This window comes from Oncorhynchus clarkii, chromosome 20, assembly GCF_045791955.1.
Source record: "Oncorhynchus clarkii lewisi isolate Uvic-CL-2024 chromosome 20, UVic_Ocla_1.0, whole genome shotgun sequence".
NCBI classification, from domain to species: Eukaryota; Metazoa; Chordata; class Actinopteri; order Salmoniformes; family Salmonidae; genus Oncorhynchus; species Oncorhynchus clarkii.
This window is the reverse complement of record NC_092166.1, coordinates 3,216,507-3,229,428: the sequence shown is the minus strand read 5'-3', so window position 1 is coordinate 3,229,428 and position 12,922 is coordinate 3,216,507. Positions and strand designations below refer to the sequence as shown.

Sequence of the window (12,922 nt, the reverse complement as noted above, 5' to 3'; positions counted from 1 at the left end):
TCCTCCCAGTGCCACCCCACCCCAACACTGGTCCTCCCAGTGCCACACCACCCCAACACTGGTTCTCCCAGTGCCACACCACCACACCACTGATCCTCCCAGTGCCACACCACCACAACACTGGTCCTCCCAGCGCCACCCCACCACAACACTGGTCCTCCCAGTGCCACCCCACCACAACACTGATCCTCCCAGTGCCACCCCACCCCACCACTGATCTTCCCAGTGCCACCCCACAACACTGATCCTCCCAGTGCCCCCCCACCCCACCACAACACTGGTCCTCCCAGTGCCCCCCCACCACAACACTGGTCCTCCCAGTGCCACCCCACCACAACACTGGTCCTCCCAGTGCCACCCCACCCCAACACTGGTCCTCCCAGTGCCACACCACCACAACACTGATCCTCCCAGTGCCACACCACCACAACACTGATCCTCCCAGTGCCACCCCACTGGTCCTCCCAGTGCCACCCCACCACAACACTGGTCCTCCCAGTGCCACCCCACCACAACACTGATCCTCCCAGTGCCACCCCACCCCACCACTGATACTCCCAGTGCCACCCCAACACTGATCCTCCCAGTGCCACCCCACCCCTGATCCTCCCAGTGCCACCCCACCCCAACACTGATCCTCCCAGTGCCACCCCACCCCAACACTGATCCTCCCAGTGCCAAAACACTGATCTTCCCAGTGCCACCCCACCACAACACTGATCCTCCCAGTGCCACCCCACAACTGATCTTCCCAGTGCCACCCCACAACTGATCCTCCCAGTGCCACCCCAACACTGATCCTCCCAGTGCCAACCCCACCCCTGATCCTCCCAGTGCCACCCCACCCCAACACTGATCCTCCCAGTGCCAAAACACTGGTCCTCCCAGTGCCACCCCACCACAACACTGGTCCTCCCAGTGCCACCACAACACTGGTCCTCCCAGTGCCACCCCACAACACTGGTCCTCCCAGTGCCACCCCACAACACTGGTCCTCCCAGTGCCACCCCACAACACTGGTCCTCCCAGTGCCACCCCACCACTGGTCCTCCCAGTGCCACCCCACCACTGGTCCTCCCAGTGCCACCCCACCACTGGTCCTCCCAGTGCCACCCCACCACTGGTCCTCCCAGTGCCACCCCACCACAAAACTGGAACTCCCAGTGCCACTCCACCCCAAAACTGGAACTCCCAGTGCCACCCCACCCCACCACTGATCCTCCCAGTGCCACCCCACCCCACCACTGGTCCTCCCAGTGCCACCCCACCACAAAACTGGAACTCCCAGTGCCACCCCACCCCAAAACTGGAACTCCCAGTGCCACCCCACCCCACCACTGATCCTCCCAGTGCCACCCCACCCCACCACTGATCCTCCCAGTGCCACCCCAGCACAAAACTGATCCTCCCAGTGCCACCCCACCACAAAATTGATCCTCCCAGTGCCACCCCACCACAACACTGGTCCTCCCAGTGCCACCCCACCACAACACTGGTCCTCCCAGTGCCACCCCACCACAAAACTGGAACTCCCAGTGCCACCCCACCACAAAACTGGAACTCCCAGTGCCACCCCACCACAAAACTGGAACTCCCAGTGCCACGCCACCCCACCACAAAACTGGAACTCCCAGTGCCACCCCACCACAAAACTGGAACTCCCAGTGCCACCCCACCACAAAACTGGAACTCCCAGTGCCACCCCACCACAAAACTGGAACTCCCAGTGCCACCCCACCCCACCACTGATCCTCCCAGTGCCACCCCACCCCACCACTGATCCTCCCAGTGCCACCCCAGCACAAAACTGATCCTCCCAGTGCCACCCCACCACAAAATTGATCCTCCCAGTGCCACCCCACCACAACACTGGAACTCCCAGTGCCACCCCACCACAAAACTGGAACTCCCAGTGCCACGCCACCCCACCACAAAACTGGAACTCCCAGTGCCACCCCACCACAAAACTGGAACTCCCAGTGCCACCCCACCACAAAACTGGAACTCCCAGTGCCACCCCACCACAAAACTGGAACTCCCAGTGCCACCCCACCCCACCACTGATCCTCCCAGTGCCACCCCACCCCACCACTGATCCTCCCAGTGCCACCCCAGCACAAAACTGATCCTCCCAGTGCCACCCCACCACAAAATTGATCCTCCCAGTGCCACCCCACCACAACACTGGTCCTCCCAGTGCCACCCCACCACAACACTGGTCCTCCCAGTGCCACCCCACCACAAAACTGATCCTCCCAGTGCCACCCCCCCCCCCGATCCTCCCAGTGCCACCCCACCCCCCCCCCCCGATCCTCCCAGTGCCACCCCACCACAACAGTGATCCTCCCAGTGCCACCCTACCACAACAGTGATCCTCCCAGTGCCACCCCACCACTGATCCTCCCAGTGCCACCCCACCCCAACACTGGTCCTCCCAGTGCCACCCCACCCCAACACTGATCCTCCCAGTGCCACCCCACAACTGATCCTCCCAGTGCCACCCCACAACTGATCCTCCCAGTGCCACAACACTGGTCCTCCCAGTGCCACCACAACACTGATCCTCCCAGTGCCACCCCACCCCAACACTGATCCTCCCAGTGCCACCCCACAACTGGTCCTCCCAGTGCCACCCCACAACTGGTCCTCCCAGTGCCACCCCACAACTGGTCCTCCCAGTGCCACCCCACAACTGGTCCTCCCAGTGCCACCACAACACTGGTCCTCCCAGTGCCACCACAACACTGGTCCTCCCAGTGCCACCACAACACTGGTCCTCCCAGTGCCACCACAACACTGGTCCTCCCAGTGCCACCACAACACTGGTCCTCCCAGTGCCACCACAACACTGGTCCTCCCAGTGCCACCACAACACTGGTCCTCCCAGTGCCACCACAACACTGGTCCTCCCAGTGCCACCACAACACTGGTCCTCCCAGTGCCACCACAACACTGGTCCTCCCAGTGCCACCCCATCACTGGTCCTCCCAGTGCCACCCCACCACTGGTCCTCCCAGTGCCACCCCACCACAAAACTGGAACTCCCAGTGCCACCCCACCACAAAACTGGAACTCCCAGTGATACCCCACCCCACCACTGATCCTCCCAGTGCCACCCCACCACAAAACTGATCCTCCCAGTGCCACCCCACCACAAAACTGATCCTCCCAGTGCCACCCCACCACAACACTGGTCCTCCCAGTGCCACCCAACCACAAAACTGATCCTCCCAGTGCCACCCCACCACAAAACTGATCCTCCCAGTGCCACCCCACCACAACACTGATCCTCCCAGTGCCACCCCACCCCCCCCCCCCCCTGATCCTCCCAGTGCCACACCACCACAACAGTGATCCTCCCAGTGCCACCCCATCACAACAGTGATCCTCCCAGTGCCACCCCACCCCAGATCCTTCCAGTGCCACCCCACCCCAACGCAGATCCTTCCAGTGCCACCCCACCCCAACACTGGTCCTCCCAGTGCCAACCCACACCAACACTGGTCCTCCCAGTGCCACCCCACCACAACAACTTAGACCTGTAGTACCCACTAGGGTTGCACAATTAAATCACATTTGTATTGATTTTTTAGACAGGCCCCCGTTACCATGCAGACAGACAGGCCCCGTTACCATGCAGACAGACAGGCTCCGTTACCATGCAGACAGACAGGCTAAGTTACCATGCAGACAGACACTAATCCTGTCAGTGTATAGCTAGTAAGCTTCATGCTGTCATCACCATTCTTTAAAAAAAAGAGGGAGAAAACATCTCAAGAAAGTTGTGGATTACAACGGGTGAGATTAGAAGGACATCCAGTAAACAAGAACAGTGTCAACCAAATAAATCCAATCTGAACTTGTCTGGGACGATCTCTAGGAATCACGATGAAAGCAAGTTCAAGTAACTACTAGATAATAACTAAAGGCCTGCAGCAAAATTATCATCATCACAAACAGGATACATAAGAAAAATCAGGCCTAACTGTTCGGTTACCCTGACAAGAATCAACTGAGAACCTTTTGTGTGTATATATATATATATATATATATAAATATATAAATAAATATAAATATATATAAATATAAATATATATAAATATAAATATATATAAATATAAATATATAAATATATATAAATAAATAAATAAATATAAATATATATAAATAAGTATAAATATGTATAAATATAAATAAATAAATATATATACATATATATAAATAAATAAGTATAAATATATACAAATATATATATAAATAAATATATATAAATAAATAAATATATATAAATAAATAAGTATAAATATGTATAAATATAAATAAATAAAAATATATAAATATATATAAATAAATAAGTATAAATATATATAAATATAAATAAATATATATAAATATAAAAATAATATAAATATATATAAATAATAATAAAATATATATAAATAATAATAATAATATAAATAATAATATAAATATACACACAAACTTTCAAAGGATGATGATTTCCAGAATGATGAAAAACACGGTGTGTATTCCCATTTGGCCTGTCATGTGACCGGACTTTATCAGGGGCCCTGATCAACACCAAGCAGAAGACTGTGTCCCATAATGCCACCCTATATATAGGGAATAGGGCTCTGGTCTAAAGTAGTGCACTATATAGGGAATAGGGTGGCATAGAGCTCTGGTCTAAAGTAGTGCACTATATAGGGAATAGGGATCTGGTCTAAAGTAGTTCACTATATAGGGAATAGGGCTCTGGTCTAAAGTAGTTCACTATATAGGGAATATGGTTCTGGTCTAAAGTAGTGCACTATATAGGGAATAGGGCTCTGGTCTAAAGTAGTTCACTATATAGGGAATAGGGCTCTGGTCTAAAGTAGTTCACTATATAGGGAATATGGCTCTGGTCTAAAGTAGTGCACTATATAGGGAATAGGGTGGCATAGAGCACTGGTCTAAAGTAGTGCACTATATAGGGAATAGGGCGCTGGTCTAAACTGGCAGCCGGGAGAGAGGGGGGGGGGGGGGGGGTCTGCATCTGGAACTCAGAGGAATGAAAAAGAGGAACTAAAAACATAAATGCAAAGTTGAACAAAACAGCATCCATTATTACAACAGCTACATGATATATATATATATATATCTGACAGATATCATACACGTCTCAAATCAATCCACTGTTGGTGACCACACCAAGCGCTCTCTCTCTCTCACACACACACCTGAATGAAAACCTAAAACAGCTATCTTACCTGTGTGTAGTCAAAGTCCGAGAGAGGAGCTATGCTTTTGATGTATTCGATTCTGAACTGGTCTTCGGGGTTGGCGAGAGAGACTGGGGGTATCAAGGTGCTCATGGCTGACACTATCGTCTAGAAAGAGGAGACGCACGCCGGCGGTGAGATGGATGAATACAGGATAAATACATTTTAAAAACAAAACAAACCCTACTCCCTATGTAGGGCCCTGGGCTACTGTCATCTCAGATGGCACCCTACTCCCTATGTATGGCCCTGGGCTACTGTCATCTCAGATGGCACCCTACTCCCTATGTATGGCCCTGGGCTACTGTCTAGGTTGTCATCTCAGATGGCACCCTACTCCCTATGTAGGGCCCTGGGCTACTGTCTAGGTTGTCATCTCAGATGGCACCCTACTCCCTATGTAGGGCCCTGGGCTACTGTCATCTCAGATGGCACCCTACTCCCTATGTAGGGCCCTGGGCTACTGTCTAGGCTGTCATCTCAGATGGCACCCTACTCCCTATGTAGGGCCCTGGGCTACTGTCTAGGTTGTCATCTCAGATGGCACCCTACTCCCTATGTAGGGCCCTGGGCTACTGTCATCTCAGATGGCACCCTACTCCCTATGTAGGGCCCTGGGCTACTGTCATCTCAGATGGCACCCTACTCCCTATGTAGGGCCCTGGGCTACTGTCTAGGCTGTCATCTCAGATGGCACCCTACTCCCTATGTAGGGCCCTGGGCTACTGTCTAGGCTGTCATCTCAGATGGCACCCTACTCCCTATGTAGGGCCCTGGACTACTGTAATCTCAGATGGCACCCTACTCCCTATGTAGGGCCCTGGGCTACTGTCTAGGCTGTCATCTCAGATGGCACCCTACTCCCTATGTAGGGCCCTGGGCTACTGTCATCTCAGATGGCACCCTACTCCCTATGTAGGGCCCTGGGCTACTGTCATCTCAGATGGCACCCTACTCCCTATGTAGGGCCCTGGGCTACTGTCTAGGCTGTCATCTCAGATGGCACCCTACTCCCTATGTAGGGCCCTGGGCTACTGTCTAGGCTGTCATCTCAGATGGCACCCTACTCCCTATGTAGGGCCCTGGGCTACTGTCTAGGCTGTCATCACAGATGGCACCCTATTCCCTATGTAGGGCCCTGGGCTACTGTCTAGGCTGTCATCTCAGATGGCACCCTACTCCCTATGTAGGGCCCTGGGCTACTGTCTAGGCAGTCATCTCAGATGGCACCCTACTCCCTATGTAGGGCCCTGGGCTACTGTCTAGGCTGTCATCTCTGATGGCACCCTACTCCCTATGTAGGGCCCTGGGCTACTGTCTAGGCTGTCATCTCAGATGGCACCCTACTCCCTATGTAGGGCCCTGGGCTACTGTCTAGGCTGTCATCTCAGATGGCACCCTACTCCCTATGTAGGGCCCTGGGCTACTGTCTAGGCTGTCATCTCAGATGGCACCCTACTCCCTATGTAGGGCCCTGGGCTACTGTCTAGGCTGTCATCTCAGATGGCACCCTACTCCCTATGTAGGGCCCTGGGCTACTGTCTAGGCTGTCATCTCAGATGGCACCCTACTCCCTATGTAGGTCCCTGGGCTACTGTCTAGGTTGTCATCTCAGATGGCACCCTACTCCCTATGTAGGGCCCTGGGCTACTGTCTAGGCTGTCATCTCAGATGGCACCCTACTCCCTATGTAGGGCCCTGGGCTACTGTCTAGGCTGTCATCACAGATGGCACCCTATTCCCTATGTATGGCCCTGGGCTACTGTCTAGGCTGTCATCTCAGATGGCACCCTACTCCCTATGTAGGGCCCTGGGCTACTGTCTAAGCTGTCATCCTATTCCCTATGTAGGGCCCTGGGCTACTGTCTAGGTTGTCATCTCAGATGGCACCCTATTCCCTATGTAGGGCCCTGGGCTACTGTCTAGGCTGTCATCTCAGATGGCACCCTATTCCCTATGTAGGTCCCTGGGCTACTGTCTAGGCTGTCATCTCAGATGGCACCCTACTCCCTATGTAGGGCCCTGAGCTACTGTCTAGGCTGTCATCTCAGATGGCACCCTACTCCCTATGTAGGGCCCTGAGCTACTGTCTAGGCTGTCATCTCAGATGGCACCCTACTCCCTATGTATGGCCCTGGGCTACTGTCTAGGCTGTCATCTCAGATGGCACCCTACTCCCTATGTAGGGCCCTGGGCTACTGTCTAAGCTGTCATCCTATTCCCTATGTAGGGCCCTGGGCTACTGTCTAGGTTGTCATCTCAGATGGCACCCTATTCCCTATGTAGGGCCCTGGGCTACTGTCTAGGCTGTCATCTCAGATGGCACCCTATTCCCTATGTAGGGCCCTGGGCTACTGTCTAGGCTGTCATCTCAGATGGCACCCTACTCCCTATGTAGGGCCCTGAGCTACTGTCTAGGCTGTCATCTCAGATGGCACCCTACTCCCTATGTATGGCCCTGGGCTACTGTCTAGGCTGTCATCTCAGATGGCACCCTACTCCCTATGTAGGGCCCTGGGCTACTGTCTAAGCTGTCATCCTATTCCCTATGTAGGGCCCTGGGCTACTGTCTAGGTTGTCATCTCAGATGGCACCCTATTCCCTATGTAGGGCCCTGGGCTACTGTCTAGGTTGTCATCTCAGATGGCACCCTATTCCCTATGTAGGGCCCTGGGCTACTGTCTAGGCTGTCATCTCAGATGGCACCCTACTCCCTATGTAGGGCCCTGAGCTACTGTCTAGGCTGTCATCTCAGATGGCACCCTACTCCCTATGTAGGGCCCTGAGCTACTGTCTAGGCTGTCATCTCAGATGGCACCCTACTCCCTATGTAGGGCCCTGGGCTACTGTCTAGGCTGTCATCCTACTCCCTATGTAGGTCCCTGGGCTACTGTCTAGGTTGTCATCTCAGATGGCACCCTACTCCCTATGTAGGGCCCTGGGCTACTGTCTAGGCTGTCAGTATAGAGAACAGGGCCCTGATATAAAGTACTGCGCTATACAGTATAGGGAACAGGGCCCTGATATAAAGTACTGCGCTATACAGTATAGGGAACAGGGCCCTGATATAAAGTACTGCGCTATACAGTATAGGGAACAGGGCCCTGATCTAAAGTACGGCACTATACAGTATAGGGAAAGGGGTACCATTTACAGTATAGTGCAGACAGAGTAATAGACTAGTTGATATTTTTTTTTGAAACAGGAAAGACACAGATTAATACTATCCTACTCACCACTATCGCGTCCTTCACGTTTTTCCGAATATCTTGTATTTTCTGTTTCTTTTCTCTGTCAAAAGGAGGACAGAACACAGGCGTGAGGAGACGGTAACCAACAAGATAACAACAACATCACAATAGCGCTCGTCTAAGAAGCTAAAGATCACAGGGTTGAAGCTAGTGTGGTTCAACTGCGGTTCTAGGACCTGATGTTAACACACTAGAGTCGGTATGTGTTCAGGCCAGACAGGCAGTAAGATATCTCTACCAGTACAACTGTAGTCCTATGTAACTCAGACAGGCAGTAAGATATCTCTACCAGTACAACAGTAGTCCTATGTAACTCAGACAGGCAGTAAGATATCTCTACCAGTACAACAGTAGTCCTATGTAACTCAGACAGACAGTAAGATATCTCTACCAGTACAACAGTAGTCCTATGTAACTCAGGCAGTAAGATATCTCTACCAGTACAACTGTAGTCCTATGCAACTCAGACAGGCAGTAAGATCGGTCCTACGGTTGTACTGGTAGGGGTATGCAACTCAGACAGACATAGGCCACTATCACAGGCACAGGAGGCATTACAGCTAAACACATTATCCATAGACACGGGCCTCTCCCCAATAATAGTCAACATAGTTATGACATACATAACTTCATAACAGTGAACAATGTGACTGCTGTAATAACAGGCAGTCAGGGAGATCTCATGTCTCACACGCTGAAGCCTATATCGGTGTCTGCTGTAAGCAGAGAGAGAGAGCGATCAGTGATAGTGGTAGTCGCCTGACTGTACAGTACATTTGAGTGTTGGCCACTGATAGAGGAGGCCTAGGCTCTGCAGTGCCCGAGGAAAATCTATTCAGTTCTCTACAGGCCTATTATCATCTTGACAGTCTCACCCAAAGGCAGGGAGACCATGAGAATAACCAAATATGTTATGAAATGGGTGTGTGTATATATATATATATATATATATATATATATATATATATATATATATATATATATATATATATATATATATATATATATATATATCTGGGCCTATATGTCAAATGGAGATGCAGTAGGGCCTGTAACAACAGTGGATAACATGTACTCACTCTGCGTTAAAACCATTGACGTGTAGAATCCTCATCTGCTTCACAATAGTACTTTTCCCGGACTCTCCAGCACCTTCGGGAATGAAGCAGACAGGACTGAATGTTACAATATGTTGCTGATAACCGAACGATCAAAAGGGGTCAAAATGAATTAGAATGTTGTCAAAACGAAGCAAATTTCTAGGCTTCGCTTCCATCGATACACCATGACATGTAGCGAGGGCTTTCCAATACATAATGGGGTAATTTAATGAAGGATATTTTAGATCGCACCGTGTTCGGGCCAAGTCGTTTATATAACCGTACCCAATAATAACAGCCGGTGCGTCGCTTTATACGCTTGTCTTTCTTTTTGTAACTGTTTTTCAATTTTTTTATTCGCCTCTCGTTGTGCCTTTTCGTCGACGCGTTGATCTTCAGTCTTGCTGTTGCCCAAACAACCCATATCTTCCGTTAACTAACCTCGTCTCTCAAAAAATATTAAACACACGAAGATGTTATAATAATAAATGTATTACAAAAAAAAAAAAAAAAACAATGGTGTGAAATAAAATCTGTGCGACGCTTGTCCGCCGTTGGGAGGGCTATGTTCCTTCCTCCCCGTTACGATTCCTTTTTACCCGCAACCAACGGGACCTTCCTTCGGCATCCAAAACTAATTCTTGATTCGCCCCTTCAAAATCACTCGAATCGTTGAAATAACAGAGAAATACACAAGATAACCAAGGTTTAGATTTCTGGAAACAGGCCAAGTGTTTCTCTCGTTCCTTCCCTCTTCTCAGTATGTGTCTATTTGGTGTTTTTAACTCAGCACTGCCTCTCTCTGTTGTACCAGGAAGTAGCCGTGCACCGAGCCACAGAGAAACCTTCCTCTGCCACAATGTAACACTGCAGCTGGCTCACACACACCTACAATCCGCTCACATATCATTGTATCATTTCTGTGAGAAGGGTAGGAGGGTCATTACAATCACATGTGTCACCCAAGACCTTCCCCGCGGCTGGTTTAATCAGCCCTAAAAAAAACGAAGAGAGGAGAGCGGGTTTTCCGTTTGCACCAGACAAGCTGGGCAGGAAGTTAGGGTCTTTCTATCGACGGAGAGTCGGCTGGATCGAGTGCGTTGGGGTTGTCCTGATGTCGGGTGTAGCTTGTCAATCGTAAGTAATATCACACGGTAACACAGGCCTACACACAGCTTATCAGTCACTTACACTAAAGGCCTAAACCGATCACCTAAAACAATATTAAATTTAAAAAAAAGGCCAAAGTTACAACTATACAAATAGACGGTCTGAAAGCCCCAGAACAAAAGTAAAACCCAAACTAGGCGCATAAAAAAAGGAGATAATTTCTATCCCTTCTACTGCCAACTCCGATCACTACTGCCATTTGCATTCACGGCTCAGTCTGCTGCCTCGGTAGTCTTCCTCGGTAGTCCACTCCTGCTGTCGTCACATTCTCGGTGGTTTTCTATTTATATTGACCCGCGTGTGCAACAGAGCCCCTCTGCTTAAAAAAAAAAAAAAAAAAAGCATTCGCGATCACCCGTGGGAAAGGGGTTCACGGCACCGCGGTAACTCTCCACACCGACGCGCAACTGACAGTTCAGCCGCTGTCCTCGAGGCCCGTGGTATGTACACAGTAACTAGGCTACTGCGCATGTTCAAAGACCTTTCCTGTCCGGCCTGTTTAAATGGCTGCGTCGGACGGTCTGATAGATGGTGTATGTTTGTTTTAGTAGGTTTCTATTTTAAGATGTTTGTATTGTATCTCAAAATAAAGAAAACGTTCACGATATGTCATTTTTACTGTAGCACTGGATAATAGCAAATATCCGACTGCCAGACAGAAAATAATCCAATAGAATAATACTAAAAACCTCTGCTTACATCATCCACCACTACTACATCCACCACCACTACTACATCCACCACTATTACTACATCCACCACTATTACTACATCCACCACCACTACTACATCCACCACCACTACTACATCCTCCACTACATCCACCACCACTATTACATCTACATCCACCACCACTACTACATCCTCCACTACTACATCCACTACATCCACCACTATTACATCTACATCCACCACCACTACTACATCCTCCACCACTACTACATCCACCACCACTACTACATCCACCACCACTACTACATCCACTATATCCACCACTACTACATCCACCACCACTACTACATCCTCCACCACTACTACATCCACTATATCCACCACTACTACATCCACCACCACTACTACATCCACTATATCCACCACTACTACATCCTCCACCACTACTACATCCACTATATCCACCACTACTACATCCACCACCACTACTACATCCACTATATCCACCACTACTACATCCTCCACCACTACTACATCCTCCACCACTACTACATCCTCCACCACTACTACATCCTCCACCACTACTACATCCACTATATCCACCACTACTACATCCTCCACCACTACTACATCCTCCACCACTACTACATCCACTATATCCACCACTACTACATCCACCACCACTACTACATCCTCCACCACTACTACATCCTCCACCACTACTACATCCACTATATCCACCACTACTACATCCACCACCACTACTACATCCACCACCACTACTACATCCTCCACCACTACTACATCCTCCACCACTACTACATCCTCCACCACCACTACATCCTCCACCACTACTACATCCTCCACCACTACTACATCCACGATATCCACCACTACTACATCCACCAATATTACTAGATCCACCACTATTACTAGATCCACCACCACTATTACTAGATCCACCACCACTATTACTAGATCCACCACCACTATTACTAGATCCACCACCACTATTACTAGATCCACCACTACTACATCCACCAATATTACTACATCCACCACCACTATTACTACATCCACCACCCACCACTATTACTACATCCACCACCACTATTACTACATCCTCCACCCACCACTATTACTACATCCACCACCACTATTACTACATCCTCCACCACTACATCCACCACTACTATTACTACATCCACCACTACTATTACTACATCCTCCATCAATATTACTACATCCACTACTATTACTACATCCACCACCACTATTACTACATCCACCACCACTATTACTAGATCCACCACTACTATTACTACATCCTCCACCACTACTACATCCACCACTACTATTACTACATCCACCAATATTACTACATCCTCCACCACTATTACTACATCCACCACTATTACTACATCCTCCACCCACCACTATTACTACATCCACCACCACTATTACT

At 49.8% G+C, this 12,922-nt stretch overlaps 1 protein-coding gene across 2 annotated transcripts in view; it reads right to left on the bottom strand.

Moving 5' to 3' along the window:
• Positions 1–12,922, bottom strand: part of LOC139375794 (guanine nucleotide-binding protein G(olf) subunit alpha) — a 129,010-nt gene that overhangs the window by 90,560 nt on the left and 25,528 nt on the right. The window contains exons 1-4 of one of the 2 annotated variants that reach the window (XM_071117661.1): positions 9,901–11,238; positions 9,595–9,667; positions 8,501–8,555; positions 5,253–5,372 (exon numbers count right to left, since the gene is read on the bottom strand). In XM_071117661.1, the coding sequence (XP_070973762.1) occupies positions 5,253–5,372; positions 8,501–8,555; positions 9,595–9,667; positions 9,901–10,039 (387 nt within the window). In that variant the 5' untranslated portion in view covers positions 10,040–11,238. Of the gene's footprint in view, positions 1–5,252; positions 5,373–8,500; positions 8,556–9,594; positions 9,668–9,900; positions 11,239–12,922 lie in introns of those variants that run through there. The other variant, XM_071117660.1, reaches the window with a different exon arrangement.